The sequence below is a fragment of the Gavia stellata genome, chromosome 15 (genome assembly GCF_030936135.1).
Source record: "Gavia stellata isolate bGavSte3 chromosome 15, bGavSte3.hap2, whole genome shotgun sequence".
NCBI lineage: Eukaryota > Metazoa > Chordata > Aves > Gaviiformes > Gaviidae > Gavia > Gavia stellata.
The window spans coordinates 3,708,433-3,724,917 of record NC_082608.1 but is presented as its reverse complement, the minus strand read 5'-3'; the positions used below and the strand labels follow the sequence as shown (position 1 = coordinate 3,724,917).

At 37.9% G+C, this 16,485-nt stretch overlaps 1 protein-coding gene across 1 annotated transcript; it reads right to left on the bottom strand.

The window, feature by feature from the left end:
- Nucleotides 1-425: 425 nt before the first annotated feature.
- On the bottom strand, nt 426-1,744 carry LOC104256916 (leukotriene B4 receptor 1). Its single transcript, XM_009811504.2, has one exon. The coding sequence runs from the start codon at nt 1,699-1,701 to the stop codon at nt 691-693; it is 1,011 nt and encodes a 336-aa protein (XP_009809806.1). The 5' UTR covers nt 1,702-1,744; the 3' UTR covers nt 426-690.
- Between the last annotated feature and the right edge of the window lie 14,741 nt (nt 1,745-16,485).

The window sequence follows — 16,485 nt, the reverse complement described above, 5'->3', positions numbered from 1 at the left end:
GTTTGCCATACAACACAGAATTCTTGTACCTCCTTTTTTTTTCTGAAGAGGCATGTCACACTTCACATTTTACTCGTTCAAACCTATTAACACAAGATAATTCAGTAAATGAACTTGACTGTGCTTTCCAAGCTAAATAAATCAATGAATAAAAATAGCCTTATATTTTCCATCTACCCAAAAGAGTTTTACGTGTCGTTAATATACTTTAAAACCATTCTTACCCATGTAAAGAATTTAAGTATGCTCTCTTAAAAATTTAGATTTTATAAGAATTTATGAGCATCTAACAATTTTTTCTGAAGGAAAACTTAGTTTTAAACTTTCAAAGCTTCTGTTTTTCACATACAGTCCTTCTCTGTTTTCTGCACATAGACTTTCTAGAAATCACAAATAATTTTAATGCCAAGTAAAAATGATGCATTCCTTACACTTTGAGCTTCTAGCCACTTTGCTGAGGTTCTCAGCACCAGTGAAATAGTGCTAATTTCATCATGTGGATACTAACTCAGGAACTGAACTAGGCTGTCAATGCCAATTCTTTTCTAACACACAAAACAAACCCTAACAACTTTTACCTGTCTCTAGCTTTACCTGGACCACTTAATAAACGAAACTGAGAGTATAAGGAGAAAGGACTGCTGAAGGAATGACACAGAATCACATTATTCACTAAGTCTGTGTTCCTTGTTAGAGATTTTCTGTGCTTACTAGAGTATCTTCTTGTTTGGTTACAACCAAACTTTTTTTCTTGTCTTCCTCTGTTACAGTCTGACTCATCTGTTCAAACAGCTTTGATATCTTGGCAAATCTCAGGTGATTCTGAAATCTTCGCGCAGCAAAAGCATAAAGTAGAGGGTTAATACAGCTACTGATGAATACAAGTGCTCCAGAGATGTACACTCCTCTGCCTACAATTTCATCCAGTGCCAAAGACATCTCCTCGTTAGAGAGTTCTATCTGAATTGAAATAATATCTAGGATGTTAAAGAGATGATGAGGGAACCAGCATAAAATGAATGCCACCACAATGCTGGCAATGAGCCGTTCTGATCGCCGCTTAGATTGGTAAGTCATTCTGCTTATTCTTCTTGCAACACACACGTAACAAGTGCAAATAATTAAAAAAGGGATTACAAAACCTGCAAGAGTCTCCAGCAAAAGATACGACACCTTCTGCCTATTAGAAGAGTAGTTGCGACATGTGCATAGTAGTCCACTGTCCGTTTCTTCTGTCTCTTGAAATGGAATGACAGAAATGCCGAAAGTAATAGACAGGAACCAAATGAGGAACATGATTAAAGAAATCTTCTCTTTTGTTTTGTATCTTTGAATTGTGAAAGGGTAAAACACAGCCATTAACCGTTCCAAGCTCAGTGCTGTAATTAGAAATATACTAGCATACATGCTGCAGTAAATAATGAAAACCAGTATTTTGCAGAAGATGACTCCAAAGACCCATGAGTCAGCAAAGGAGTAAATCCAAATTGGTAAAGTAATCAGTACAAGGACATCTGCAATAGCCAGGTTCAAAATCAGCAGAACTGAAGGAGATACTTGCTTCATTTTTGCACAAACAGTCCAGATGACGATGCAATTTCCAGGGGTCCCAATAACAAATGACAAGCTCAGTATTATGCAGACTACTGACCTCACAATATTCCATGTCGAGTGGCTACTGCTTTCCTCAGCTTGACTCATTCTGGAAATTCTTCGGTTCTTCTCGGTTGCCAATATCCTTGGTGCTTTGCACTCTGCTTTTATTCTGAAGGTGTTAGTGAACTACTCAAGAGAAAGTTCTCCAACTGATATTCTGTAGACTAATACGGCATATGACCTCACATCCTAATGCTCACTCTTACAAACATCTGACCACACATGGCAGTTCCTGTTGTTTAGGAAGACAGTGTGCATTTTTGCATACAAAGCAAAAATAAAAATACAGTGCAGCACCTGACTTACTTTGCTGTTAGTTATACATCCATTATACTTCAGCAGATTTTAAAGCATGTCGGTGGTCTTTCAAAAGTGTCCCTATTTACAGAAGCTTGCTACTTTGTTAAAGTTACTGATCTAATCAACAGCTATGAGGAGAAAGAAACCTTCTTTATGCTATTCTACTCCTGTTTGTGTGAATAACTCAACATTTTATTTTATAAAAGCTAAAAAAAGAGGGGTGGCAGATAAATCATAAACGTTCATTATATGTTTGACATGAAATGCCGTTCCAAAGCATAAAAAAAACTGCTTACTGTCTTCACATCATCTTTATTAATTCAGCAGAAATGAGTTGATCATGCGTTAAAAGTATGCTGGCATCAAGGAAATCAACATTTGTCCTATAGTGAGACTGTACTGGTACAATAAAGTGGGTGGGAGCTGTTTTTCTAATGCTCTGGGAAATTGCAGTCCTTTAGCCAAACAATAACCATCAGAATAGTTTGGATATAGGGTTATAGGAGGAAATGCTCCGTGTCAGAGAGAAAATATATTATTACATTGTTCTCCTGCTGCGCCAGCAATGGGCTATGACTTTATCTCCTAGGAAACTTGGTAGTCAGTGCAGTATTCAAATCCTGGGTGAATCCTAAGTTCTTCAGTGTCTGGCCAAAGAATGTGACAATATTTTGTTATCCTGATGTCAAAAAATCTTCTTTTGAAGTCCATTTCTGAAAAGTTAAAGGAGGAACTAAACTAGCAGCACAGACAGAAATGTTCAAGAATCACAGAAGTGAAACTGGAAGGGTATTTTCCATGAAAGAGATGCACAGAAGAAAGGAGTTATGCATAGCTCGCACTCTTAAATTTAAGACTGTGATACAGATTATTTCCCTAAGTGTTGAGGTAGAATTTCACAAACCTGGCAAATGTACTGCATAATATTAAGTAGAAAAGTATCTTTCACCATGGAAAAAGGATTGCAACACCACCACCCCCAAAACAGCTTAGCTGTTTTTTGATCTCGTAATAGTATAATGAGATCAAAAGCAAATCCAGAATAACTCCACTGAAGTCGAGCACTATATCTTCAAAATACTATTTGTGTAATAAAGGATTTTAATTTGGATTTAATCTGATACATGATTCCAGTTCCTTTTATTTTTAACTACATTTAATACAGGTTGGGTAGGGGAAAAACCCAGACCAGTTGTCTGTATTCTAAAGGGAATTTCTGAAAACCACTTGTGAAAATCAACTAATGAAAGGAAGTGCCGGGCAATGTCTCTTCTTCTAATGAAATCACCTTTATACACATCATTATTTCTCCAGAAGTAACTTTGGAAGGGCTTTTTATTAATTTATTGCCAGTGGCATATCTAGATTGAACTAAGCTGCAGGTTTTTATTGGGGAAAAAACAAAATTGAAGGACAGATGGCCCTCTTGCCACCTGATGCTACAGGGACAGGCAGGTTCTTTTACGTAAAGTCTGAATCTAGATTATGATTATTGTATCATATGCTGATTATTAAGAATTTGACCTGATCCGCAGAGGGCCCAGGTGACTAAAAGCCTAGGTAACTAAAGACTCTAGATAATAAGAAACCTATACTGATTACTAGAAAATCTGCTTAGCTGAAAACTACAATAATTGCTAAAAATTCAGTGTAACAATAAGCTACGTTAACTGCTAGAAATTGTAGATAGCAATAAGCTATGCTGATAATTAAAATTTTAGTGTCATAATAAAGCTCTAATTGCAACAACAACCTTGCGGCCAGTCCTCATTCTACCAAGGATACCTAAAGAACCTGTATGTTCCCGTAGCATTAGATGACACCTCTGTAAGACTTTCCTCTTTAAAACTTTACTTTTGGTGGCAAAGAGCAGTTGTCTGTACAACTATTGGTGTCAGTATCAGTATAGTTCTAATCCAGTGGTGTATGGATCCGTTTGAACTTCTGAAGCATCTGCCCTTATGTTTTTCAGAAACGTGTTTCTCCACTTCGGTCGAAGTTTGCTTGCCAGACAGCCTCTGCCTCTGGCTGTATCTTTCATTTAAACAAGAAAACAAATGAATCTCAGAATTGCAGCAACAGCCTGGGGTTTGTGTTTCAAAAAAGATCCCAGGCAGGTGTTGAAATGCTAGGACTTCCTTGAGCAAGACTCTGAAGACAAGTTATTAGATTTAATATCACAGATATTAGAGTTAACGTTGGCTAGAGAGCATGTTTCTAAAGAGCTCTCTGTGACTATTGGATCACTCTGAAAATTCAGACTGTTTGTAAGCTGTCTTTAATATTCTCTAAAAGTGTCTGACTGTTATTTGTCAAATTTACGCTACTAGTACACAAATTTTATGGGAAATTTAAAAAACATTTCCATTAACAAGGGGAGTAGTGTAGTATGTTCAATAACATGCTAAACACAACAGTGGCTAAACAGCTCAGTATCTTACTCACTCTAGTGACCAAATGTGGGTGGGGCTTTTAACTTACGAACATGCAGTTGGACTTCTGACCACATAAGCTCTGGTCTAATGCTATTAACAGCAGTGAAATTAGGCTGCATTTCTGTGTTTAAAAAAAAAAAAAGGTCTAAATCTGTGAAGTTTTTTGTGTGCATGCATATTATATGTAGTGCCACAATTCAGCCATTAACAGGGGAAACTTTCTGTTAAGCCTGTAACCTTTAGATTGGCAAATAACTTCTGAAAACTTTCCAAGCTCAAGAAGTCTATGCTACTGCTAAGAAACATTTTGAATAGAATCTGCTTTGGCTTAAATATTAGGGGGGTGTTTCATTCATCCTTCAAATTATTTATTTTTCTTTGTATGCGTGCATGAGCTTCCCTCTGGTGGATGGTCTGTAATTTACACTGCCACTGAGCATTTTCAGACAGCTGTGTTTGGACCACTAAATGTAGATTACAATTGATATTTCCAGATTTTGCATATTTATTCTGAGAATCAGAATTTCACTCTGAGATGCTGAGAGTCTTTGGGCTAACAGCCTCTGCTCAAAGTGCATCCACCCCTCCATGCAGTAAGAGCGTGCCCATAACAATTTACAGAGTAGCTGATGCATGGGAAATCTGTATTGCGTAACTTGTATGAATACCAGTACCAGAAAGACTTTTAAAATCCTCTCTAATTTTTGTCATCAGAAGAATCACCTGGATGTTTGTCTACTAAGTGTAGAATAATGATCACCAAGTATCACGTATCTGCTGAGAAACTGGAAACCTATAGTTAGTAACCTTGTTTGCCTGCTAATGCTGAAGGAGGAAGTTAGTAGTCTAAACCCCTTAGTTCTTCAGCCATTGAAACAAGGTAGTATTTGCAGAATTGGTATAGCTGTCTTACAATAAACTCGATTCAATGGTGCTATTAATGACAGTGTGAAAGTGGCACACTTTGCCTTGATCAGAGAATCATGGGCTAGTTCATAGCTGATCTAAATGTTGCTTTCTTGATTCCAGGAAGGTCTGCTATATAAATGGGATCTCATGGTGGTGTGCAGCAGCTAATAATGTCTCTGCTCTGCAACTTCTGCAAAGGAAAGTGCAGTGTAAGAGACACGTACCAGACATTTCGACACTGCAAACACTGTTTGTGACAGCAGCCTGTGAGGTAGCAAGTACAAATGAGAACACTCTCAGTGCTTCTTTATCACCAGAGAAAACAACTTAGTGAAGAGCTACCCTGGGATCAGTTCTAGAATGTAATAAAAGATGTGTACCTTGCACTATAAATAGAAAGTCTGAAATATTCTGTGCCGCGTGCATTGTTGTTTATCAGTCTTCTAATAATATTACAAAATTATATCCTTTACCCAGCTCAGTAGCAAATAATGATAGTTTTACATGACTGGCCAGAGATTTCCTGTTTGTTATGTTCAGGGAAAACTGCTTTAGAACTTGCGATCGGAGGAGTGCTTACAAGGCACCCGTTGTATGTGCATCAATACATGCTTACATATTGGTACCTTTCTTACCCTAACAGAATGATCACAGACAATCAGAAAACGGTTCCAGCAGTTGTGAAACTATTCAAGTATATGGTGAAATATCTTCCTTGTACAGACATACCAGGTTCATGAGAGTAGAGGTGCCAATTAAGATAGTGGAGAGCTATATTTATAATTCTGACTATAAGTAGGAATATGAATTACAATTATGCAGAGGTTATGGAAAAACTTAAGAATATCTTTTCTCAACATTATTATGAATGTATATAGTTTAAATTTCCTGTTATTCATAGTACAAGCTTTCAAACAGTAAATGTTTGTTACAATTTAAGGTGAGTCTTTGGCCTGTTCTAAATCAGCTATCACTAGGTTGCTATTTGCATGTACACAAACTGTTGCTGGCCAAAATCCTTATCTACACAAGCATATCTGGCACCACAAGCCTACTGGGTAAATCAAATGCATTGTTTACGTACTCTTCCTTTTGACTAATAAAATACTGATGACAAATACTGCTTGGGTGATTTGCTGCCAAAGTTACTTGATTTTTCTTTATTGTTTAGCTAAACCTACTGCCATTCCTATCTCATCTGCTGGGATTGCATGTAAATATTATATTACTATAGGATCAACGTCTCTTTTTGTTATTCAGCAGTGTAAGGAAAGAAAGTCTTTAGCAGTGCATCTGTTAGTGAAGGACCTGTGATTAAAAAAACCCAAACCCATTGCTGTGCAGGTACTGCAGCAACAGATGGTAGCTGTTGTTTCGCACATAGACCAGGCATACCCTATTTCCTATAGCATACCCTTACGTAAAAGGATCTGTCCATGTAGTTATGTATTTTCAACACAGGGCGGCACTGGGGAACCGTCTATTGCATTTTTGGCTAAGACTGCAGGCCATGGAGGTGTAGCCTTTCTCTGCTCGTGGTGCACGGCGTTCAAGGCTGAGATCCGTAGAACTGATTCTTTTGTATAAGAAGGTTAGATGATTGTGGCTTAAATTTCAGTATTGTTTCTAATTGCTTGGTAACTTTGTAGATAAAAATCACAATGTCTTTTCTGTCTTGCAGATCATGTTATTTTCTAAATACTCATACTTCTAGCCCTCTTAGTTCTGTTTTGATATATGTCCATTTCCAATGTTACATTCTGCTGTAACTAATACAATAAGGGCAGCTCCCTCTGCAACAACAATAACTTGGAATCTGATTTAATTTTCTATGCCTCTGAACTAACAAAATTTGTAAAGTTTGGCAATGATATTCACAATTGTTCCTTCAGTGTAGTTTCCGTTAGTGTGTTCTTGTAGTCTCTTTGAAAAGCAGATCAAATTGCGGTCTCTCACGTTGTGAAACAGCCCTGCTCAGCAGATTTGAGCGGCTTCCGAATCTATTTAATTCCTTTAATACACAAGCATTGAGCCACTAGCTTGGGCCATAGGGTGACATGAAGTCTTGGTTTTATGGCCTTACAGGAGAAGACTGGTTAACTGTGCCGAAAGTAGAAAGATTGTACTAATTTTATGAGGAATACAAGGATTTTCTCCTGCTATGTATCAGCCACAATAAATGTGTTAGCTAAAGAAACTTGTAGAGGAACGTTTACGCCCTCAGTCACTTAGTAATTAGCATACCTGGTATGTTGTTCTGCATAGCTAGAGAAGCTAGCTCGTTGTACTGTGCTGCTCTTCAGAATGATCTTGTCCAAGCACTATTAATCTGAAATAAAAAGTAGTCAGGATTGATTCTGAGATGCCACACACAGCTACAGTAACAGCTATTTACTAAACACACAGATAATATATTGTATGGAAAAAGAGTAAGATACACAGTCTTCAGGCACAAGTAATTTCCTGTTATTCTGTAATGTGATCTATTGCTTCTGTAGAATTTTTATGTAATATTAGAAATGGCTGTGAATAATGATGACTTCTCCATTAAATGAAGCAAGTGTTTTCACTGGCAGAAAGTGCTAGCACCATTTTCTTAGTTAAAAATCTAATTATTCATGGATTTTTATAAAATATAAGGCTAATAGACTCTAAAGTCATCTGATCTCATTATTCTTACATTTGATTATTGAGCCCAATAACATGATTTGGGTTTAGGCATTCTTATCTCTTATGTTATAGTGTTGAGTCAGACCAAAAAAGTCCTTTCAGCCCAGTATCTTGTCTCTGACGGCAGCCAAAAGCGGGTGCCTAGGGAAGAATGTAAGACCAAGCCACGTGTGACTATACTTGCCCCACATATTCTCTGGCCTTGAGCCAATTACAGCTGAGGCACTTCCTGAGCCAAGTATGGTTTCTGTGTGTTTAATAAAGGTTTGTGGACATTTACTCTGTAGACTTCCCAAGTTTATCCTTGAGCTCACGTAAACTTTTAGCACTGCAGTTTTGATAAATGCTGTGTGAAGAACCACCTCCATTTGTTTGTTTGCTGGTCTCCTGTTAGCTTCAACTGGCTCCCCACAGTTCATATGTTGGAAGAAACAGTGAATAGTTGATCCCTGTTCATCCTTTCCATAGCCCTTATCTGATGAAACCCTACATCTGTCAGTCATTTCTTATTTTCAGACTGAAGAGTTCTTGCATACATGATCAATCCCGACATAGAAACCATTCTACACTTTTCATCATCCCTGTTGCCTTTCTCCCTTCATTCAGTTCTGTTATATTCCCTTTGAGACAGAGGAACAGACTAGTTCTCAAGTTCAAGAGTTCAATTAAACTGCAGTGCACTGCAGAGGGGGAATGAAACAAACCAAGTTACAGAGGTTGAAGATCCCTCAAGTCTGTTTGTTTCACCCTGCTACAGTGTAAAAAGGAGCATAGCTTGGCTGTCTATACTTAAACTACCATCAAAAATGTCCTTATTTTTTAAAAAATCGGGGATTAGTTTAGTTTACATTCAAACCACAAAAATATTAGCTTTTTTTTCCCCTCAATGCCAGTCTGTGCTCTAGCATTTAGAAGACGTTGTTCCAAAGGTCACTGTGTCATTCTTCCTTCATGTACTCCAGATGCTCCACAATCATAGAAATCCTCATGTGATGCAATTACCTTGTAATCCTTAAACCATAGGTTGTCCTCTGTCTGGTAGAGCTATGTATTTCTGTTTGCTGTGTGTCCTGTTCTGTGCTTAAACCATTAAAAGTCAAGTATCATTTAAATATGCCATTATTTGATATTGTATAAAAGGCAGTTCTAATTGCGTATGTTACTTTTTCTTGGTAGCTTTGTGTCTTGCTATGCCTGTCTGTGTGGGAGGCATTTAGTCCTCAATGGTATTGAATGGTATCTCTTTAATATCTGTTCTTCCCCTACACAGCAAATGTGTCACTACTTTTTTCACGATTGATGTTTTCCTGTCTTTTGAGTTGCTCCATATTAACCATGTTGTGTGGTATCCGACCACAGTATTACTGAAACTATTGCTATAGCTCTGCTGGCTTGGTTCCCCTCTGTACCAGCTGGATGTACTTCATGTTGGTATAGCAAAATGTTTGCTATGTGCAATGCATCCTGATACAGAGTGCTGGTTTTTGGCACATTTTGAGGTCTGTTACTGAGTGAAAAACAGACTATGTAGTAGAGAAAACACAGCTAGGGCTCTTTCTAGACACTGCTGCTGAGTATCAGTTGATCAAATTATTAGCCCCCCGCCCCCCCCCGCCAAATCACAGATCCAGTCACAAACTTTATCCAAGTTCTAGTTCTCTGGTTCAGGTTTTGAACAATGTTAGGCTGAAGCCATAGTTTAGGAGGTTTGCTAGGTTATTGTTTATCACTATGTAATACCATCTTCTATACAAGGTTATACAGATATCAAGAAAACAACTCTAAAGCATATAAAACCAAACATTTAAACAGAACTCAAATTTTGAAAATTGTTAGCCTTTCTATGTTATCTGAGAACAGTCATCTTCTGTAAGCACAACAGAAAAAAATAGTACTGTCTAGCAGCTTGCCAAAATGAGGAAATATCCATTAAAATAGAGTAAGATAGAAGCTTTGACAGAATTCTTTTCTCCAGCTAATCAAGGCATCTTTGCAACCCGCAAACACAGCCAAACTGTTTTCACAAGTTATGTTAGGGTGAGGTCCAAGCAGAAGAGTTGAAATTGCCTCAGAATGGCATATCCTTTGACAGGAAATCATGAGACCAATGTATCTGCCATATGAAAGCTCATATATTTCTTGCTTTAGCAGAAAATTTGTTTTTATGTCACATGATATCAGTACTCATTTTCTACCACTTCTTCGGCTTGTAATCTGAGCAGCTTCACTTCCAGCTGCCAAACACTGATAGCCAAATGATTTGCACCATACTGTGAAGAAACTTTTAAGAGTGTTATTCTAGTAACATATTGGTAATGTAGCATGGTAGCAACATTTAAAGCATCTCAATCTGTTTATAGCATATTAATTTAAAAAAAAGTTGTTCCACTAAATCCATTTTCTCAAAGTACTATGTCCAGGCAGTCTTTGGCAAGCTTCCCCCTTCTAACAAGGGCACAAATGCATCTAAACTATCATTTTGCAGTTTAGAACATGGCAGGTTAGTTCACTGCCCCCTGTTCAAAATGCCCTTCACTCAGTGTTAATCCCAGAAATGGGTTAAATGAAATGGTAGAATTTTATTAGAATTGTCGTTTTATATTCTCCTTGTATTATTTGCCCAATAGAACTATCAGAATAACTGTCCTGATCTAAGTTTGAGCCTAGCTATGATTTCAACAAAAGGATTAGAGTAACGACCTTCAAAAGTCCCTTCCAACCTTAATTTTCCTATAACTATATTTTTGCACTGACACGTTTGACACAGCCTGACACAACGCTACTCACGATGCTGCTGATTAACCCATTTTCCCATGATTAACCATTCCCAACTGCCTGTGTCCCTCAGCCTAGATGGGAACTATGTCCTTACAGGAATCATCAAGCAATACTTTTTAACTTAACATGCCCAAGGGATGGGATAGTAAGTGTCTGCGCACAGTTTAGATGCATTTGTAGGCTACCTATTTCTTTCTTTGGAAAGTGGTATCAGCCAAACAGCAGATCAGGCATTTATTTTTACATGTAGTGACAGTCGAAACTCAGATCTGAACAATTCATTTTGTTAACCTTGTTAATTTTGATTGTTTTTTAATGTTAATGTACATTAATGGTCTACGTACATTACATCTCCTCATGTAAGATGACCGTTTGCTTTATAGATGTATCTTTTAGTGGGAATGCATACACGTTTCAGATACAAAGAACCATAATTATAAAATGAAGAAAAAAAAAATCTTTACATATCCCTTAAACGCAGTTAAACTCTCATCAGTTCTTTTTTCAATGCACCCACTAAAGAGGAACTCTCAGATTATTTCTTACATGCTGAAGTGTGGTCTCTCAACAAATACAATCAGAGTCAGCGGTTTTTCCACCCTTGGGTGTTTGAACAATTTAGCACTGAAAATGAGTGAGTGAAACTTTAATGAGACTAGAGAAAGACCAACATTCCCCTCAATGAATTACTAAATGACTGACATCAGTTTCAGTTCTTCTGGACACATTTCTGTTTCCAGAAATGGATTCACTTTTGTCAGTGATCAGTTGGATCTAGCAGTAGCAGTGTTGTGTCTTTTTAGCAGTAACTTTGAGCTAGCTAGCAAAATTCCTAAGTAAGTCCTGTATTTCTCAGCGACCTCCCCAACACCCTGCCCCACTGGGATACCAAACAAGGTGTGACACTGGGTGAAATTGCTTATTAAACAAAAGAATAGTGGCGCTTTGGGACATGGTTTAGTGGGCATGGTGGTGTTGGGTTGATGACTGGACTTGATGATCTTAAAGGTCTTTTCCAACCTTAATGATTCTGTGATTCTGTGAATAGCGGTCTCCCTGCCTTTTCATTATATGCGGGCTAGAATCCTGAAATGCTGCTGTTTGATTCGTGCCACATGACAAGATTTCTTTTGCTTTCTTTGACAATTATGTCACTGTGCCCTAGCCACTCTTACCGTCTTGTAAGACATGTTAGCCTTACAATAACAACATGCCGAATTCTGTTTTTTCTCTAAATCTTCTCTTCACCTGAAAAGTATCTTGCCCGCAGATCAAAACCGCCTTGTTAGCCTTCCACCTCAGAGGGTGCAAACAGTTTCTCTGCACAGCAAAAAATGTCAGGTTCTACCACTCACGCAATGTGCTGGGAAGTTGTTGTAATTTATGAGAACTTGTGCAAGACATAAGCTGTCCCTGAGGGTTCAACCTACTCAGTTTTCATCACAACGTAGATTATATTTTCAACTAGTTTCCTCTTATATTCATCCTACAGAAAATTGTATCTCCCCTTTCTATCTTCCTGTGACACCTTTTATTATTTTTTTTAATTCCATGTTTGCCTAACTTCAATTTCAAAATTCTTCAGTGGTCCAACCCAGGACACTAACTCTAAGTAAATCTTAAGTAAAACTCCCAGTACCTTAAGTCCCAGCATTCTTGCTAAGAATTCTCAGTCCCAGATTCTAACAAAATTCTCTTTGACTGAGCAGGAATTCTGCAATTCAGCCTGTCAGTCACTAGATCCTTACAATTTACTATGAAGCTCTATTATGTGGACGGTGTACAAGCACAAATTGATTTGCTTTAGCAAAATGTGAGCCAAGAGAGTAATGCGATCTCTATTACACGGATTAAAGGTTTGAAGCTAGAAGAGATGACAGTGACAGATCTATTAATTGTGGATATCCTACTTTGGCAAATGGCTAGGCTCTGATGTAAGCCTGCATTTCTGTACTCCCACTATCCAACTGCCCTCCTCCCTTTTTTCCGGCCCTGTTCTGCACTGTAACCAAATTCAGCCTGAAAAGGGCTGAGGAACTGATTTCAAGTCTTGTTTACTGTCCTAATGCTAGTGAGCATGGGGAACAATATGGAAGTGAATGTGAAGTGCTGAGGAAGCAGGGAGAAGGGAAAGGAAGGGCAAGTATCTTTGCAGCCCTGGCTCAAACACATGTCAGAATATATTCTGGGATTATGCTACTGCGCTTATATGCAAGCACAGCTTGAGTTTAACAGGTGTTGTTTAACAAGTGCAGTGACTTTCCAGAAGTCTGCTAACCTGTCCAACAGTGGATTACAAAAAAAAATCTTCGCTAAAGGTAAGAAAGAGATCGATACCCTCTTCAGGCAGTCCAGAAGTGGAACCCTCCTCTGGTTAATTTAACAAAAACTGGGCTATAAATTGAACTGAATGTCTGGTATATTTATGGAATCTTGACTATTTAAAGTTTTACTCTGAAGAAATATTACTCCATAACCCAGTGTTGCTATTTAAAAAAAAAAAAAGCCTCCTTCCAGTGCACACTCAGCTCTTAAGAAGAATACATGTTTATGACTGTCCACCTTTCAGGTCAGCTGCAACATGTAAGTATTATTACAGGTCAGCCACAACTGTACTAAACCCAAAATACATTGTACAGGTATGACTGACTTCTACTGGTCCTCAAACCATTCTTGAGAAGGAAGGGATTAAACTTGCTTTTTGCCTCCTGAGTTGAGTTTTAAGGGGTGATACTTGTTTAAAAAAATGCCAAACAATTATCTTGATCTGTAGACAGTGAAGAAAGATCATATTGGTGTTGTATGATTTTATTTTAGTGCTGTTTTTTCAAAATAAAGTCATGCTTAAACAATGGCCAGGATTCCTACTGATGTAGGAAAACTTAGAAGGGTAAATCTGTTGTGTGAAAGCGCACTGGAAATCTTTGTGATACAGGTAGAAGAATTACTAGGGGGGAGGAAATTCCCAGCTTCTTTAAAAAAATCTGTATTCTCTAATGAAGTTTAAAACTAAACAAGTGTGCTGTTCTGAATGTGAACTTTATGGAATCTGACTATTTGTGGCAAACTAAACCAAAATGTATCACTCTAGTCTTCCTAAGTTCCTTATACCTGTGTATATGTTAGTTTTTATCAATGCATAGGCTTATGTAAGTTTCTGGGTAGGCCTGACTTCTCACTACTTGATTCCTTCCTGGCCTTGGGCACAAGTTCAAAATTGTGCATATGAACGTAACTTATTAAAGCTGAATACTTGGGCTGGTCTGTGATGTTTGGGGGTTGGAAGGAAAGAAATGTCACAGATCTGTATTGTAATATTTTCCAAAGACAAAGATAATTTTTGGGAATTCAAGAAGAGATGTCATACTGATGTCTGCAGGAAAAAATGAAATGGGTAGCAGATGCTGTCTATACACTCCGTACCAAGGAAGATGATTAAAGCAAATCACTGCAAATTGACCCAAATATTATTTTTTGTATACATGTTAATAAGCATCTTCTTAAATCTTTTACCTTCTTTCTTGCCTAAGAAGCTTCTGCAAGTATCTGTATTTCACTATTCTCATTTTCATTAAGGCTGGATTCTGGGTCTCAGGAATAATTTGTATTGGTGCAAATTCAAATGCAAATATTAGGATGGCTGGTAAAATCTTGTGAGGTGGTAAAGTTAAGATAGCACATTTCTGAAAGATATGACTGATGATGATGGTGTTAACATATTCTGAACTTGGTAAATTCCTGAATGAAACACATTAACAATTGGGAAAGTGCTGACATGGGCTTCTGCCTACAATGTAGATCTGTGCCAACACTTTGGTTGTCTTCACATCTTTCTTTCTTTGAAACTTGCTGTTTTGCTACTAGTGTGCCTAGCTCAGCACAATTGTGTTTGGGGGTATTTGAGCCAATACAAACACTACTTAAATGGCAAGGATCAGAAACAAACAGAGAATTCTGTTCAATCAAATAAAAGATGTTTAAGCAAATATTAGATTTCTGGAAAGGATTGCTTCTTTTAAATAACCAGCGTGCGAACTCATATCCAATTCACGTTTTTTGTCAAGTTGCCAGTGCAAGCCCTCAAGGAGTCTTAAACAAATATAATGGTACTGATATTGTAGTTTCTGGTGTTTCATAGAGTTCATTTGTGGTGCGTTTTTTTGAAAGAAGCAAAGAATATTTTCTCAGAAGACTGATTATGCACATTAAAAAAATTCTCGACAGTGGTAACAAACTGGCCTCTGGGGCATGGATAATGATTTTTTTTTCTCCTCATATATAAGTGAAAAAAGTGCAGTACTGCTTTTATCAGTGGTTTCAACTGTAACAACTTCCTTTTTCATTTCTAGCCAGCTTTGGATAGGAAGGAAGGCATGTGAAGGAAGCGGTATATAGCATGTACTTTGTATAACAATAAGCTTGCTGGCCTTTTACTGGCAGTTCAGACTTGTAGTTTGTTCTGTTATTTCTTGAATTTGCCTTGGATGATGGCTAGTAGAATTCTGTCGTGGGGCTACACACCGTCATGTTCCTGAATTGCTGTTCATCTACAAATGCCCTGCTGTCAAGTCATTCTTTGTGGAGAAAGAGCTGGATTGCCCTTCTAACAAAACCTCACTTGCAAATAGTTACACTGATTAATAGCAGGGTATCATCAACTGTAAAGCAATGCTAAGGGACTCTTCAGAGTGTCATGGTTCCTCTTGTTTGGTGGTGCAAGTGACAATAGGACCAGGCACTCAGTGTGAAAACAGAAATTTGCTGTGCATGTTTAAACAACCTTACAAAGGCAAAGAGCTTAATTTGCTTTGTTTTTGAATGTGAATGGTCCTCATCTCTCAAAAGGAGACAACACAAAAAATAACTAACGTAGACTACCTGATTCATCAGCTGAAAGACCATTATCTAAAGGGCCTGGGCTTGCAGAGCAGGAGGAAGAGCAATTATGTGCTTAGCAGGCTTTCTCTGGAGAAGAATAAGATGGAAAGGTTTTTAGTGAAGTGTGAAGAAACTCCCAGCTGCCAGAACAGCACAGAGATTTATAAAAGAAATATTAAGGTTGGTTTGAATTGAGCATGGAAATGTCTGTGTGTGATATCATGAGAAAGGATCAATAAGGCAAGGGTTACAAAAGTGACACATAGGTGATAATCAAGGACACAAATAAGAGCAATGAAACTGGTAAATGCTGCCAAAAGGCCTGTGGTCTGCGAGGCCTACAGTAGAAACGCCTTATCAGCAGAACTGCCTTTCAGTAATAGGAAGATGGCATCAAGTTTACAGTAAGTCATACAGGCCATTCCTCTTTCTGTTAGCTCAGCAAGAAGAAAGACAGATAGTTCAAAAGGAGGGAACAAAGACAATAGGCAGTGACCTTGCTCAAAATTTACACAGTGTGAAAGAAAAGACTGAGACAAAAAATCACATTATAATAACTCACTCTTAAAAGGCATAGAAATTCTGCACAAAAACTGCTTTGCTGCTACCCAAGGGAACCCAAGAGGTGTAGTGAGGACTTGACAGCTGGCATTCCTTGAACCTCGTGTCATAGCACAAGTGAGCCTGGCCTGACTATTTGGACATGTGCGTTTCGGGGCTTTTGAGTACAGGGGTATGAGAGAATGACTGCGAGTGACTGAAATCAGTTTTCTTTAAATATTGTTTTACCCTTCCATAAGGTCTTTCACTGCATTTTGTAACATTTGATTCCTACACCAGGATCAATGTTGCAATCAGT

Coding starts and splice junctions, on each gene's coding strand:
- LOC104256916 (XM_009811504.2), bottom strand. CDS start 1,701: ATGAGTCAAGCTGAGGAAAGCAGTAGCCACTCGACATGGAATATTGTG.